The sequence below is a fragment of the Anoplolepis gracilipes genome, chromosome 13 (assembly GCF_047496725.1).
Source record: "Anoplolepis gracilipes chromosome 13, ASM4749672v1, whole genome shotgun sequence".
NCBI lineage: Eukaryota > Metazoa > Arthropoda > Insecta > Hymenoptera > Formicidae > Anoplolepis > Anoplolepis gracilipes.
Window position 1 is genome coordinate 10,097,840 of NC_132982.1, and position 16,460 is coordinate 10,114,299.

Consider the following 16,460-nt stretch of genomic DNA (forward strand, 5'->3'; position numbering starts at 1 on the left):
AGATCTAGCGCGATCGAACGGCACGAACCGATCGGTCGTTTTACCATGGCACCAAAAATGAATTTAACATGTAGTTCTGCTGGCTATCAAATGGATCTAGATAGCGCCACAGTACCACGGAGAAAAAGTGTTTTTCAAGAAAAACAGATCGGATCTATAATAGGTGTAGTAAACTTTAAGCAGTAAGAAATTAACCAATCACATTCGATTATTCTTCACACATTCACCTGTGATTGGTCCAATTCTTTACGGTTTGAAACTTACTACACCTATTGTAAATCTGGCTTTATTTGCTTCTTTCTAAAAATTATCTTCAAAGGAGAAAGGAGCATGTACAATGTACACAATTATTTAAGGTTATATTTGATTTGATTTTAATGTGATTTCTCGTGAATCAACTCTAAATTGTAATATATATAATATGTTTTTTTTCACTAATAATTTATACAATTTATGTGATTAAGCTTCTTGTAAGAAGCTGAAGAATTGTGAACATGTAAAGATCAAATCTCCTTTATATTTAGACCAAATATTTTTAATTTTACGCTAAAATGCCGCTGATAATAATAACTGGCGTCCCGTGCAGCGGTAAAACGACGAGAAGTCTTGAACTGAAGAAATATTTTGAGGACAGACTAAAGAGTAGTGGACAAAATGTAGAAATAATTAGCGAGCACGATGCGATAATTAAGACAGGCTACGAGAAAAATGTATTTTACGCGGGTAAATTGAAATGGAAATTTTTAGTAAAACTCGATATATACATATATATTTCACAAATATTCAAAATATGTTGAGTCTAATTAACATATCCATTGTGTTCATTTCAGATTCCAAAAAAGAAAAAGCTATTAGAAGTGCCATAAAATCAGAAATTCAACGTAGGCTCGACACACGAGATCTGTTGATATTTGATGGTAGCAATTACATCAAAGGATATCGATACGAAATTTACTGCATGACCAAATTGTACAAGACTCCTCAATGCACGATACACTGTGATATACCAGTCGAACATGCTTGGTTGTGGAACGAAAAACGAATAGAATCGGATAGATACAATAGAGAAATTTTTGATTCGCTTGTAGTAAGGTACTTATATAACAGAAAAATAATTAAGAAAAATCCATTGGAAATATCTCTTTAGATAAATGTTTAAATATTAATTCTTTAATAGATATGAAACGCCAGATAGTAAAAACCGATGGGATTATCCGCTTTTTGCGATTACACCAGAGGACGAATTAACTTGCGATGAAATTTATAGCTCGCTTTATGAAGTCAAATCGCCAAAACCAAATCAAAGTACCCAATGTGTCAGTATTCTTTCTTTCTTTTTTTTTTTTTCTTTTCCTTTTGTTTTTCCCAATGTTCAATATTTTATACAAATATTTATATTTTCAGCCACCGTTAGCGTCTACGAATTATTTGTATGAATTAGATGCAATAACGAAAGATATAATAAACGTAAGTAAATAATATCACGTAGGATGCTTTCGATTTCGCGACACGAGTCCACACAAGCATCATTCTGTCTTTTCATCATCCAGTGACAACAAAAATAGGATGATGCTGTGTCAACTTGTGTCTAAATGAAAAACATCTATAGGTATTTACAATTGTGATATCAGTGGCAAAAAGAGTTCATTTTATACATTAAAATATGTGGGCACAATAGTCACATTTTTCTTCTTTTTGTTTTTAAAACACGTTTGTTCAAGATACAATATAAGATTTTGTAAAGTAACTATGGTGGTAGGCGCTAATAATAAATATGTATTTTTTTTCCATCACAAAGGCAATATTATCAGCGCAACAATTGGGAATAAACAACGATATAAAGATACCAGGTTCCAATGTTACTGTACAAAGCACAGGCACACCAGCGAAATTAATGAGATTACGGAGACAGTTTTTAACTTATAGTAAAATGCAGCAAAGTGGAATCGATCAAATTGCCGCATTATTTGTACAATATCTCAATAAAAACTTATAATAAAGCAGAAAAATGTATTGGATATACATATCTGTTTCATTTTCTAATTTTAATATAATTACTTTATATATATATACACACATACACATATACATACACACACTCACATAACTTGTTTTACATGCGCGTGTACAATGTACAATTATATATATATATATATATATATATATATATATGTATGTGTATGTGTGTGTGTGTGTGAATATATGATAATCACTGGTATTTAAATATTTCTAAACCTTTATCATAGTATATACTTTTGATTTCAAACATAATACAATAAACAAAAATATAGCTCGATTAGATATCTCTGTCTGGAGGTACACTGATAAATTTTACAAGATAATTTCTATTATTTTCGTGAAAATGTTGAAACTACAGACAATCTATCGTAGTACCATTGTAAATTTGCTTATATGAAACAATATAACTCTTGAATAAAGGGACAAAAATAAGGATAAAAAAAAAGAAGAAAAAATATAAGTCTTATGTATTATGCAGTCGTAAAACTATTTCCCATGACAGTGAGAAATTCGAGTGCACTTAAATAATAATTTTTTAGTGTTTAATATGTTTCTTCGCAAGCAAAATAATTCACTTTATTCAGTTCTCTTGTTCTTGCATACCGTTAGTTGCAGTGCCGTTGCGATTTGTGCTGTCAGGTTCATAAGGTTTTCGACATACAAAATACACACTATTATATTCGCATTGTAACATGCTATTAATGTTCTGAGCGTAACGGGTTTTCACTTGTGTCTTTTCCTTCTGTGAAAAAAATATATGCTGTTTTCATAGATTCTTTCAACAAAAAAAAAAAAAAAAAAAAAAAAGGAAAAAAAATATCTTTACCTCCAATTGAAAGCCAAAGCCTAAAATCACATCACGAATGGAATCGTAACTCGGCTCGATCGATTCTTCATTCGGTAAATCGCTAAAGTGATATAGCAACGGTCCAAGATTTATCCAAATTCCGCCTGGTTTCAATATCTTATAAATCGTCTCGATAAATTGCACAACATTATTGGCACAGTCTATAAAGAAACATGTCGCGACACAATCCCAATGATTGTCTTCCGTGTAAACCTGGAATAAATTGTGTATTCATTTTATTAAATAATTCTATTATTATTATAATTACATATGATATACGTTATATTTATTTACCTCTAGAAAATCACCCGCGGTCATAGAGAATTGCGCGGTTCCCGGAAGATCGCTTGGACTTACGTCGGGAAAGGAAACCGCTTGCGTTTGATGTTCTGGTTTCAAATTGTTTGTATATTGATGTACCCATGGATGTACTTGATATAAATTTACATCCCTACACCTATTTTGAAAAAGATAATTATGGTAAATTGATAAGCAGTATTATTATCATATATTTTACTTACTTATTTAATACAAAGTTTGATGCAAACAACATAAACAAGGAAAATTCATTTCCTTGACAAGTATATCCGCGTTTCGCAATTTCGAAAGCGAGTCGTCCCAGTCCTGCGCCAGGTACTAAGACATGCACATCCGAAGGTGTACTGAAAATTTAGATGTATTCAATATTTTCCATTCAAGTGTTGTAATGCAATTTTCAAGAAAAGCTTCCACAGCACTTTAGAGATTTTAAGTCGAGTTGCAATTTTCTCATTGCCAAACGTTTGCCCACTTTATTAAATAAACTCCTATGACAAAAGAATGAGAACTTAAAATCTCTGATTTTGCGAGTTTCCTTTATATATATATATATATATATATTTTTTTTTTTTTCTCTATTTTCTTCATGTATTATAGTAGTAATTGCTTACACTATAATTATAGATTATCATACCAATGTTCTAATGGGAATTGATACAATATTTCATCTATGATTGGTTGATAGCACGCTTTCCTTTCTTCAGTACCTTCCACACTCCAATCTCGAACTAATTGCCTAATGGTGGCCTGAACTTTTTCTTGGTCTGCCATAACAGATCGTGGATTTAGTATCTGCAATCATAAACCCACATATATTTCAATTGTGAAAATATGCATGCAATATTACTTGCAAATTTAGATAACATGCATATGTATATAAATATGACTAATACTTAAAGATAAGTGATTATGGAACAATATTAATAAAATTTTCGCAGATACTCAAATTGTACACACAAGTTTATATGTACTTATAATATATAAAAAAGATTAAAGATAAATATAATAAAAGATAATTGTCTTACGCTATCAACTTGTGCAGTAGTTGGACACACATTTTCAAATATATGGGCTACATCCTTTATTATAAGTTTTATAATTTGATCATTGTTTTCAACGCATCGTTTTACTTCCTGTAGATGCTCCTTATATTTTTGCAAAAGTTTCTGATGATGCGACGGTAGATTGAGGAAGTAAGATTCTGTTTTCTTTACCCGTAGCAAAGAATGTGTTCTGTGCAAAAAAAAAAAAAAAAGAAAAATAGAGAGAAGATTATAAATGAATAAAAGCTCCGTGTCCCTAAATTAATGTACTACATTTATACCAATTATACACATTTTAATCAATATTATTATTTATAAAGCTTTATATATTACAAAGGACAATTTTTTATGAATAATAATAGCTTGCAGAGATTAAGATACTTGTAATAAATAACTGTTAACGCAATGAAATATCTCTCCTGAATGACTCGTTGAAATTGATATAAAATTTTGATAAAAGCGACAAGTTTTCACAACTTAATCAAACCGGTCATCTCTCATCAATGTTCATTGAGAGAATACAAGGAAGCTCATAGAGGAAAGATAAGGGAATTGGCATCGACCTATTTCTCTCGTCAAACACTCACTTGTAATATCTGAACGCGGCGACGATTCTTTGAAAGTGTTTCCGCTCTTCCTCATCCTCGTAACTATTGTGCATTCTTCTCGGATGCGGACTCACCGTCGTATCCATCGCTTCCATCTTTATGTTGCTTTATGTTCTTCTGCTTTATGTATAGCACGCGCGCGGGTCTTGTTTTGTAATGAATCTCTTCCTCTCTCTCTCTCTCTTTCCTCCACGCGCGTACGGAGTACAGACGGTACAGACTACAGAACTACAGACTCCTCTCGCCTCTCGCAGCGGTACCAGCGGTAGTCGCTCTTATTTGCACTTTCTACACTTGAACCGAAACAAGCACATGTTTCTCGCACTGACAAGAAAAAAAAAAAAAGATGAAAAAAAGACACTTGTACGAGACGTTGAATCAACAGTAGTTTCCTTTCATTTATATTCTCCTTTTACATTTTTTGTATTTTTATAACGAAATAAATGTTAAATCACACACACCATATACACACACACACATACACACACACACACACACACATCATAGAATAAACAGCGTGAAGCGTGAAGGCAGTGAGAGAAGGAAGGCGTGGATTGACGGAGAAAGGGTGAGGAAAATCCAGAGAGGGGAGTAGTAAAGAGAGAGAGAGAGAAAGAGGATTTTATTAAACGTTCTGATTGGCTACTTTGGTAAGAAATTTTTACGACTCTAGAAATTCACTATTCGACAGCCAATCGACGTTTGACAAATTTGTACGTACGATGCATGTAATACCACCTTAATTCTAGAGAAAATAAAAGTTAAATTGGGTTTGAGTCTCAGCTAAGCAGGGTTCGAATCTTGGCTAAAAGTAAGATTTTAATCTCCACTAAGAAAGATTTACCAAGAAAGGAAGAAAAGATTATGTATACATATTCTCTTAAAATGAAAAATGAAAATGTCACTAATTAAAACAGCAAAAAGATTTTAGCGAAGATCAATGAGTACCTATATATTTCACTTTGATAAAAACATTCACATATGCTTTTGCTGCTCTGTCTTATATATATATATGTTTCATTAATTATAATAATAACAGATTTCACTAAAAAATCAGTCCATTATCACTAATTGATTTTCTTTAATAAAATTTCATTATTTTCACTGCTATACTCTTATAAAATCACTGCTCATCAGTGATAATACATTTTGATTTAATTTAAAAGAGTAGGAGATATATAAAATTAAAAATTTGACAAACTCTTTAAACTTTGCAAAAAAATGCGAGCAATTTTTTTCACGTAATATATTAATTTTAACATTTAATAGGCAACTTACGTTCGAATTATATATAAGTATTATATTATTGCTAAAATATTTTGTAAAAATTTTCTAAATAATTGTCCATTTTTGCAAACTTAATACCTAGAATTCTTCGATTATAAATCGATATTATATAAATAATAAATATAATTTATCGTCGCATTAAATTAAACAAAATAATTACATATTTTGCTTACGCGCTTACTGTGCAGCGCCCGCGCACGTGTGTGTGTGTGTGTGTGTGAGGATGTGCTCTCTTATATAACATATTTGAATAATTATAAGAATAACTTTGACTTTATTCATGACACATCCCACGTTAATTTCAAAAGAAATATGAGCTCCCGTGTTTTAATCTACACGCTCCTATTCTCTACAAAGCACGAGTTTAACAATTCTACTCTTCGTGATAATGTCAAATTTAATTATCGAAAACGCACTTGATAAAACTTTTGTGATATCATTTTAAAAAAATGTATTGTTTTAATTTATTAATTTAAATAATTATGAAACGCGGAAATTTATATTTATATTGTCGATGATAATGTGCAATTAGCAATGTTGATTAGTAAAAATTATATATTTTGCAAATAATCGCTAAAAAAAAAATGTTAACTGCTTATTATCCTTCTGAATAATTTCATTATTATGAAATATTTAAAGAGATGAATCGATAATTTGATTTACTCGATGACCCCTAAATGCTAAAGTAAAACGACAACATATATAATGACTTAATTATACTTAATTATGTTTATTTGTACAAGACTATTATTTATACCTCGAGACGGTAGAATTTTTGTTTAATTCTAGTTCAACGACGTGAAAATTTATATGTGGTCGCAAGAGTGTTATAAGTTATATTATATAGAAGAAAAAGAACGTGCTTATCTCTCGGAATATATCAAATTTCTCTAGGGATTTGTCTCTATTGCGTATAAAAGTAGAATTTTGATCGATAAAAAGACACAGTTAGAAAATATTAATACTTTGTTTCAAATTCAGATTGAGTAGATCAAAATCAAAATCAAAATAATTAAAAAAAAATTTTTTATCCGGATTGAACATCTTTCTAAAATTACGAGATTAATTAAGATACAAGTCTTTGAATCTGTACAAATATATATACATATGCAAATTAAAGTGACAATTAATAAACGAAATATTTTATCTTCCCAAAAAAGAGAAAAACAGACTAGAATGAACAGTACGTGTGCACGTGCGCGCGCGCGCGCACGTGTATGTATGACAGGCTGACTCATCATTGATCGCTACTACTTAGAAGCATGCATAAGTCTGTGCAGTGACGGTTGTGACTACTTGACACTAAAGGCATCTCCTTTTCTCTTTATAAAGTTTCTTTCTCTCTCGTCTAAATTATAATTTTTAACGTATAACACTTGACTACGCATTGCACATTCCCTATTGGAATTTACTAAATCTATATTAAAATATAAAATAAAGATTTGAACTTTTAAAGGTTTTTACAGAAATGAAACACGGAGATACGGCACAAAGTTTGAGTCTGTAGAAATCACGTATTGAAACTGCACCGATTCTTGGTCTTCTTTTTCATCATCTTTCTCATTCAAATATCAACAACAATCAAGCGTCACTTGATCAAGAGTAACTTTTCTGGTTTCTTGCTTTTGGAAATGCTTTTCCCTCAACCTGGCAAGATGATGAAACTCTCCCTTTCTATTGACGGCAGCAAAGTTGCAGCTTAACGAATGCAATCCTCTCGAATGGTATCCTATAGGAGGAATTGCAGTGAATTTCCAGCGATAGCGTATATATGTATGCCGATACGTCGGACTCGTCGGAGTCGGAGGCGTTGCGTCGGTCGTCCTCGGACGTCTTCGGGTATCGCGTCGACGTCCCATCGAGACGCAGCCGACAGTCGGTGGCCGGACGTCGCGACGTGCGTACCGCATCGGCGTTAAAGCGCGTGTCCACTCCCGCACGGGAGGGTGCCTCCCGTTCTTATATGTAATCTGATCTCTGTTTGGCAAGGAAGAGGGGGGGGAGGGAGAAAAATTACTTCGACCCTCGTGGAAATTCCCGCGAAGCATCGTCCGCGCGTCGCCATCCCTCTCGTCAGATTGGAGAACCTCCGGTGAAAAGAGCGCATTGCGGAAATGCGTGACAGCTACCGTTGCTTACGCGGTTGACACTGATGGTCTGTATCTGAAAATTTTCAATAAATCAATGATCGGTGATTCTATCGTAAAAGCTGAAGGGATTTCTCAAGAGGCTCGATCGATTTAGACTATTGGTTTTTTGATTGGGAGGGATGATTATAGCGCGCGAGACAACGGGGATGATCCTATCTTGTACCGTGGTTCCAGTGAAAAACGTAAAAAAAAAAAAAAAAAAACCATTTATTATTTATATATATATATATATATATATTAAATCTTTTACGATAGAAATTTACAGAAACATGCGAAAATTATCTTCAGCTAAATATAATAAAAACAATGATAGTTTAAAATAAGAGATACGTACCTATAAGAGAAATATATTTTTATATTTAAAAAAAAAAAAAAAGTATAAAGAGAAACTGCGGGAATAAAACAAAAGATAACGTGCAATAATGGAATAATGAGTTTATCATTATTCGAGAAGGTAGTTTTACGTGTATGTGAAAGATGTTTTATTTTTTTACGGTGATGAAGAAACAAGGGATTTTTTTGCCCCGATTAGAGCATCCCTCTTTGCGAAAGTGTGGAAACAGAAATGGAATAGTGTGATATTCAGGGAGAGAGGGGAAGAGGGGAAAGAAGTCTCGCTGTTATTTAAGTAAGACAAGAGAGAGAAATCTCTGGGATTCTACATATATATATTATTAAAAGCCCATAACAATTCAGTGGGAAATGGAGGTAATCCTTTTTTTACATGAAGATGTAAAAGTAAGGGTGAACGGTAGTGTGTGAAGGAGTGGAAATTCTCTGGATTATTCAAGTGGCGCGAAAAGACATTTGTTTTTATATATAGCAGAATACTGCGGTGAAAGTTCAATGAGAGAGGGTACGGAGTGATCGCGATGCAGGGTGAAGAAGGTAAAAGCGTCTGACGCGTAGCTACGGAGAAAACGCGGAATAGGAAATGAAGTCTTGCCGCATTATTCGAGCTTTACGGAAGAAAAGTTTGTCTTTTATATTTTCGATGCAAATGTGAAATTTTCAGTCTGAGGCGCGCGAAAAACAATTTCATTCGTCATCTACCGAATGAAGCTATGGAGATGATGGTCTTTAGATATTTCATCTTGTTAGTGGAATAATTAATTCAAGGATATATAATTTTCAAAAGTCGTGGGCACGTTTCTTTTCTCGTCTCGCTAAGCAAAAACCGTAGATTAAATTCAAATCACATATATGGAAAAAAAATATTAGAGTCTTGCCTACACCTATATTTACACACTATCAATGAAAGCTTGCTGTCGATTCATATATCGATCGAATTTTTTAGACAGGTTCGTGCGCGCAGGATTCTCACTCGCACACACGATTTTCGTTCTATTTCTCATATATTCGTGTGATTTTGTACATCTACATTGCATGGCAATAGAAATTTACATTAATTCTACATTGAATACCTGCCTATATGCTTTTTTAATTATATACGATATAAATTCACAAATATACATATACGATGTTACAACTTTATCTTTTTATACTATGAGTATTAAACACATTCGATTCTCATACAAAATTATAGGGGGTTGACATGATTTTTATAAATATTACGATATATATATATATATAAAATGACATTTTTATTTAAATAATTATTAATGACAGCCATATTAATGACAGTTATAAATTTAAGCCAGATAAATTGATAATTGGAATGATAAAACGACTTGAAAGAAAACATAAAGTGCTTTGAGTGTATATATTTCATCCTATGTTATAGCAAAGTGTATAATCGGACAGTTATGATACGCGAATGATTATACATTGCTATAGATATCATGTCTATAATTATAGTGATCAATAATACGTATGTATTATGTAAGCATCTGACTCTGTAACTTGCTTATGGATAGCGTGAATGACGACGATTATGTAAATTTGGCACAATTGTTTTGCCTAGATAGTAAAGCAGATTGATAATAGTTACATGCTATATTTTAGAACATGTAATAATTCGATTATTTTTACTATGTGTAAGAAAACCTATTTCATCGAATGAACGCCTCACCTAACAGTTGGTAGCAGTTCGGGAGTAAAAATGCGATTATTCTTCAAGCAATTAAAGATGTCCGTAAAGACGGACATATTCGCGCGCGCGCGCGCGCGCGCGCGCGCGTGTGTGTGTGTGTGTGTGTGTGGTGTGTAACATATTGCCATTAAATTTCTTTTTCTTTTTATCTCCCACTGTTCACCGATTCCCAATTTACGGTAGTATAAATCACACTTAGTTCAACATTCATTGACGGGAAAATCTAGGATTGCCATCGAGAGCTCTTATGTTTTTTTTATCAACGTGCCACGTCTCATGGAGACTTTATCATGATCTCTAAATCTGATAATAAAAATAATAGCAAAGAACGAGAGACAATACGTATAATGTATATTATTGCGACACAGAGTGTTATTGATATACGTCAATATTTTAACTAGTATTTACATGCATTGAAAATTGAAATCAAATAAACGAAACAGGCACGGCAATCAAATTTTTCATTAAGATTTAATTAACAAAAAATTGAATAACTTTTTATTCGCTAAAAAATCGATCTTTTAATAGGAGTGATGTGTATCGAAAAGCGATATTGCGATCATTTTGTACGATCTCTTTAATTGCGCAATTTCTCTTTAAACATTTTACCTTATTTCGCTTACCATCTTTAATACATTAGCAGAAATTGTATGAATAATTCAAGAAGACTTAACACACGCTGACCGTATCTATGGCTAAAATAAAAGGAGAAGGAAACTGAGATCTTCCAAATACCATCGCTAGTAAGCGTGAATCAAGATTACGTCGAGAGAGCTTTTAAGCTTTTCAGTTTTTCTCTCTTCGTCTCATAAAGTTTCTCGATTTGTTATTACAGGTTTTTTTCTTTGCCATGTCGGAAACTATCTGGCGATTTCTCCTTTCACTATATATATTTTTCGTTTTTTTTTCTTTTATTCTTTTCAATTGATCGCCTCGAATTAAATGTCATTTTATCTTTCAGATTAATTCCCAATATCGGAATAATCTTAATTATATGCAATTTTTTTATCAGACTTTAAAAGATTCTCGTAAAATAAATTGTTTGATATGCATCAATCACAATATCATTTTACATTTCTATTTTTGTAATTCTTTATAGATCCATTTTTTATCATGACGTTACAAACATATACATATATATTCCGAGTAATCGAGATTTTGAAATATAAATCCTCTTAATTAAATATGTTTAATAAATACAAATGCGTATTATAAATCAATAAATTATTCTATTTCCTATTTAAAAAAAACGATATGATATAATACCAAGATTTAATTAATTATATTGTTACGCAAAGCTTGCGAAAAACATTTAAAATAGACTAGATTTGTATTCGAAAATTGTAAATCGCATATAGATATGATTTATATGATATAATTAAAAATAATTGACCAATATTTCTTTAAAGTTTTTTTTTTTCTACAGAATGTTTAGATTTTTCGAATTTTCTCTCTCTCTCTCTCTCTCTCTCTCTCTCTCTCTCGCTTCTCTTTAGAAAAAAAACAAACTGCTCTCTGAAAGTTTACATTGTGCATGTATCACTGTTTCACAGCAATATTGACCAGAATACAGTTGTAATAACAAAAATAGTACAGAATAAATGAGAAATGTTAGTTGAAAGCAACATTATTGAATAAAGAATTAGGTAAAAATAAGTTTTGGCTGGTTTGCTGAAAAAAGAATAGGGTCAGCTGTTTGTTTACTATAGCTATGTATATATATTGAGTTTTATTGCTATAATTACATAATTACATGAATAACGAATGAAAGAGTTTGCGTTAAAAACAGTCCTTGAAAGCCGATCATTTAAGTGAATTAGCCATAATAAATGTCGAAATGCAAATTTAATACGCTTACGCGTGTAATGATTTCGGTCCGGTAACCAAATCAATGAAATTTCATTGAATCATTCTCGTGAACTTAATAGGATTTGTCATTAATGAATAGTATGATAGTTGTATACTTTTCCTCGATGAAATAATTTCAACAATTTCTAACAACCACGATGAGCTATTAATTGTGCTTAAGCAATCGAAAATGTTAATATTCATTTATATAGGAATGAATAAATATACTGTACTGTAAACGAGTATTGTGCGTGCTCGAATAATGGATTACTAATTACATAATTGCAATCAATTATTCTTTCGTTGATTTAACATATTAAGATAAATTATTAAAAAAAAAAAAATCTAATTTTTTTACTTGTAATATTTAAAATATACGAAAATTATTCTCTCTAGTTATTTTTCAAGATGATTCCCGTATGTTATTTCATGACTCGGGCTGATTTTTGTTTGATGATTTTTCAATGATAATCAGGTAATTCGAGCAAAAGTCAAAGTTTGAAGGAATGCTTCTCCACCTCGCAAGCATGTCATCGATATGTAACACACTGAATCTCCGTGCGCTATGTTACATCCTGTGCCAAGGATTCCATTAATTTCCATCCAAGTTCCTCGCAGCGGTCGTTGAAACAGTTGTCCTGAATAGTTTTCGTGGTTCGCAATGTTCGACGACCAAACCAAATGCGTTGTCACATCGGGGGTGCTTCGCTATTATATATTACATTTGTCGAATAGTTTTTGACACATGAGAGATTTATAAATGTCCTTCAACCTTTGTCGACTGCATGAACGTTATACAAAGTTGTAAAGTTTCAAATTTATCTTTCGACAGAATATTAAAATTTCTCTCACAAATATTTATCGTCCTACGTCCGCTAATAAATGCTGCGCGTGATTATGTGCCTCCGATAAATAATCTTTTAAAGTCTCTTCGTGTGTTGCTTCATTATACAGTTGTTTACGTATCAAATAGCCACGACGGAAAATCCAAGGGGATCTTTCGCGAACGCTAGAGCTTAGCAAATCCCTGTAAATCAAGCTCTGTTTGCAACAGTCACTCACCCATAATCCACACCTTCTGACTTGGCAACCAAAAGCCGGATAGATATTTTCCTGATGAATGAAATGTTGACAAAATCCTTTGCAAGTGTCTCTCGTTCGCGCACATTATTTTTAATGTAATAAAAAGTTGTCTTTTTTTATAGTAAAAAATACATAATAGAAAATCACACCTTTTTTAATGGATGGGAACAAAATTTCTTACCGTGAATGGAACGCGTATTTTTCAGAATTTTGTCAAAAATATTGCGATAGATTTTTTAGTACGACAAGTTGCTGCATCGTTCTTGTAATGTGTAATACAAATATGAATACAAAGTAAAATCTTCATTTCAATTATTTAAAAAATTAACAATATAAAGAGATATAATATGAATTGTATTAAAAAAAAATTGCGCCGAATATGTTTTTAAGATACAATCTGTAAAATGTTATACATGTCCAAGGGGATATCGATTAAGTATTTTTCATGTCACGTCGCGTTACAACAAATCAAACGGCTTTCGGCTTTAACACTCTCGTCTCATTTCGATTCTAGTCACAATCACAATTACGATACAATTCCCGATCGCACACTTGACCACACGCCGTTGCATCGCATGCTTATCCGCATTGCGTGCGGTACGCATTTTCATGAAATTGTGCCACGTAATGCCACTGCGTCATTATCTGGAATCCTACGCACATTCCGCTGGTCCCTTCCGCCTTGCAGGAAATACAGAAATTGTATTTTCATCCGGAGGAACTGGGCAACAAGTTTTTACGACGCACTAACAAATGTGGCTTGCGCAACATTTTTCTTGCTTTTAATATTCTCATAAAACAGTGCGGGATCCGAGATTCTCGTTGCTGGGATTTACACGAGGTGGAAAAGAGGAGAGAGAAAAACAAATGTGTCTTTTTCCTCTGAAAGAGAAGTCCTCATGTTGCAAATATATGTACATGTATATATACACACACACACGCGCGCGTAACTTTTAATGCAACTTTGTATTTAATTAAACCATAATTCGTAAAACTTTGAGAAAGAAACGCATTCTAGTAATTACGATGACAAAATAAGTATGTACTAATTGTTAGAAAAGTTAATAATATATATACATTTATACATGTGTGTCACGTAAGAATAAAATAACTTATATCATTACATATACATCATTAGTAACGACGTTATAATATTTGCAAAAATTTCATCTCAACTTGAATTTAACGTGATTTTGATAGGGTAAACTGTAATTTTTTCAATAATCGCTACATTATTCGAAATAACGATATTGTAAATCTTATATCATATTCTTACTTTTAACTACCTGCAAAGTTTTTCATTTCTCCACTAAAAACTGTTATAACGTCGAATAAATTACAGTTGAGCTATCGTAATCCACGTCTATGGACATATTATAAAGATATGTAAATTGTTACACGACCTATAATTTTTATTTTCGTTTTCATCATTTTTTTTTAATAAATATTATGGTCATCTTTTTCTTAAAAGATGGGTAAGATGGCCAATGCTTACATTGGGCTATTTTGACGATATAAAATTTCTATGAAATATTTTCCTTTTAATTTCGATAATACTACGAAATTTAAGCTTAAAAATAAGAAAAAATAAAAGTATGTTTTTTGCATTTTAAAAAACTATGGCTATCTTGCCCGAGTTTACCTTATCAGTAAACATCATGTTTGTCATTAAAAAACATTCAAAAGTGTGATAAAAGTATGACTTTTGTGATTGAAACTTTATTGAAACCATGGCAAATTGCGGGAAAGTTTCTTTATAGAGATAAAATGAGATTTATATATATATATATATATAACAGTTTATTTTATCCTCTCCTTGTCTGTCTGTCTGTTTCTCTCTCTCTCTCTCTCTCTCTCTCTCTCTCTCTCTCTCTCTCTCTCTCTTTCTCTCATTCCTCTCTATATCAGCCTGATAATACGCAGACATAAGCAGACATCTCATATCTTTAGGCATTGCCAGCAGCTAACTCATCATTACCGAGTAATCTCTTGATCCAAGTTTGTAACCAATGTGTTTCCAAAGTTTAGTGGGACTTTTATCATCTTACTTAACATCGAGATATATGTATATAACGTCTCTTATTAATATTCTGTATAATTCTATATCCATGTTTTCTTTGCATTGTTGCTAAATTACAGAGGTAGAGTGATCGGGAAATGTAGTATAATATTTCTCAAAGCCGTTCAATATCACGAGCAATAGAGGAGAGTAAAAAAAAAAAAAAAAAAAGAGGAACTTTCAGCGCAAATAATTGTTTAGCACAAAGAAACTAGTACCAAACAACATTTTCTGGTTGTCGAGGCTCATAAAAAAGAAACAGCCGACCGTCGACTGAAAACTAAACGAAATCGAAAACCCAGGAGAGCTAGATAGCTATTAGTTGATCGTAAGGTCAATCGTTGCTGAGATTGAATGCTGATTGACTTCATTTCGAGATGCTCAGCATTTCTCTTTCACGTTCCCTATTTACGCTCAACGCTAATAATAATCTCGCGTTAATAAAACGTGATATTATAAATGCAGTTATCATAAAGAAATACATATATATTATAAAGCGTGATATAATAAATGATTTCTTAAATTCCACAATTCAATGTGGATAGAGAATCATCAATTTTTTTTTTTTTTTCCCCCCCAATACAATTGTGTAATTTGTCCAAATATTATATAGATTACTAACTAAATTACAAATTATTTAATCGATGTAACACAGGATTATTTCAAACATATTTGATTATTCATTGAAAAGTGTAACTAATATAGAGATTATATATAATACGAATAGTGATTAATCTTGATAAGAGAAAATATAATATATTTATAAAATCTAACGATAAGAAAGACACTGCTATATATATGTATATAACTGTTGTCAAGCAAGAGCTCATTATTTATCATGTAGCTTTTCTTTTCCAATAATTCTTGTTATCCGTGCTGCATTTCTGATGAAACTAAAAGATCAATCAAAGAAGAATAAAAACTCGTTGATCTAAGAGTAACAAGAGTTTTTCGCAAAGTAATTTCGCGTAAATTTAAGAAAGCTTAAGAATGCGAATTTTACACACGGAACTTTCAATGGTCTACTTTTATTTCTAGAAGCTCTGTTTTATGCGCTGTTATGCTTTCATTTGTTAGAATCACTGCCGATACGAACAATAAGCCGCGATTGAAGAGCGCGGATAATTCTTGATAAATCGATAAAA

At 32.0% G+C, this 16,460-nt stretch overlaps 3 protein-coding genes across 7 annotated transcripts in view; 2 read left to right on the forward strand and 1 right to left on the reverse strand.

Annotated features, from left to right (window-relative positions):
- Positions 1–236: 236 nt before the first annotated feature.
- LOC140672526 (protein KTI12 homolog) lies at positions 237–2,022 on the forward strand. Of its 2 annotated transcripts, none has more exons than XM_072904751.1 (6): positions 237–356; positions 525–723; positions 831–1,092; positions 1,178–1,316; positions 1,405–1,467; positions 1,799–2,022. In XM_072904751.1, the coding sequence occupies exons 2-6, from the start codon at positions 552–554 to the stop codon at positions 1,994–1,996; spliced, it is 834 nt and encodes a 277-aa protein (XP_072760852.1). In that variant the 5' UTR covers positions 237–356; positions 525–551; the 3' UTR covers positions 1,997–2,022. The 2 variants fall into 2 exon arrangements, with proteins under 2 accessions (XP_072760852.1, XP_072760853.1); XM_072904752.1 differs by having other exon boundaries at positions 336–407.
- On the reverse strand, positions 1,149–5,351 carry LOC140672525 (carnosine N-methyltransferase). The gene is made up of 7 exons (XM_072904749.1): positions 4,815–5,351; positions 4,210–4,417; positions 3,819–3,976; positions 3,388–3,528; positions 3,161–3,323; positions 2,846–3,079; positions 1,149–2,761 (listed from the first exon to the last, which is right to left on the reverse strand). Exons 1-7 carry the CDS (start codon positions 4,928–4,930, stop codon positions 2,600–2,602), a joined length of 1,182 nt encoding a protein of 393 aa, XP_072760850.1. The 5' UTR covers positions 4,931–5,351; the 3' UTR covers positions 1,149–2,599.
- A 2,659-nt stretch (positions 5,352–8,010) lies between these two features.
- Wake (ankyrin repeat and fibronectin type III domain containing protein wide awake) overlaps positions 8,011–16,460 on the forward strand; it is a 74,692-nt gene continuing 66,242 nt past the window's right edge. For all 4 annotated transcript variants that reach the window (XM_072904740.1, XM_072904742.1, XM_072904741.1 and 1 more), the window contains exon 1: positions 8,011–8,277. In XM_072904740.1, the coding sequence (XP_072760841.1) occupies positions 8,275–8,277 (3 nt within the window). In that variant the 5' untranslated portion in view covers positions 8,011–8,274. The remainder of the gene's footprint in view (positions 8,278–16,460) is intronic.

Excerpts from the sequence above, each read along its gene's own strand:
- LOC140672526 (XM_072904751.1), top strand. The coding sequence starts at position 552 with ATGCCGCTGATAATAATAACTGGCGTCCCGTGCAGCGGTAAAACGACG. Across the intron at positions 1,317-1,404 it reads CAAATCAAAGTACCCAATGT|CCACCGTTAGCGTCTACGAA; the intron begins GTCAGTATTCTT and ends TTATATTTTCAG. Across the intron at positions 1,468-1,798 it reads TAACGAAAGATATAATAAAC|GCAATATTATCAGCGCAACA; the intron begins GTAAGTAAATAA and ends TCCATCACAAAG.
- LOC140672525 (XM_072904749.1), bottom strand. The coding sequence starts at position 4,930 with ATGGAAGCGATGGATACGACGGTGAGTCCGCATCCGAGAAGAATGCAC. Across the intron at positions 4,418-4,814 it reads GCCGCGTTCAGATATTACAA|AACACATTCTTTGCTACGGG; the intron begins GTGAGTGTTTGA and ends TTTTTTGCACAG. Across the intron at positions 2,762-2,845 it reads GCTTTGGCTTTCAATTGGAG|AAGGAAAAGACACAAGTGAA; the intron begins GTAAAGATATTT and ends TTTTTTTCACAG.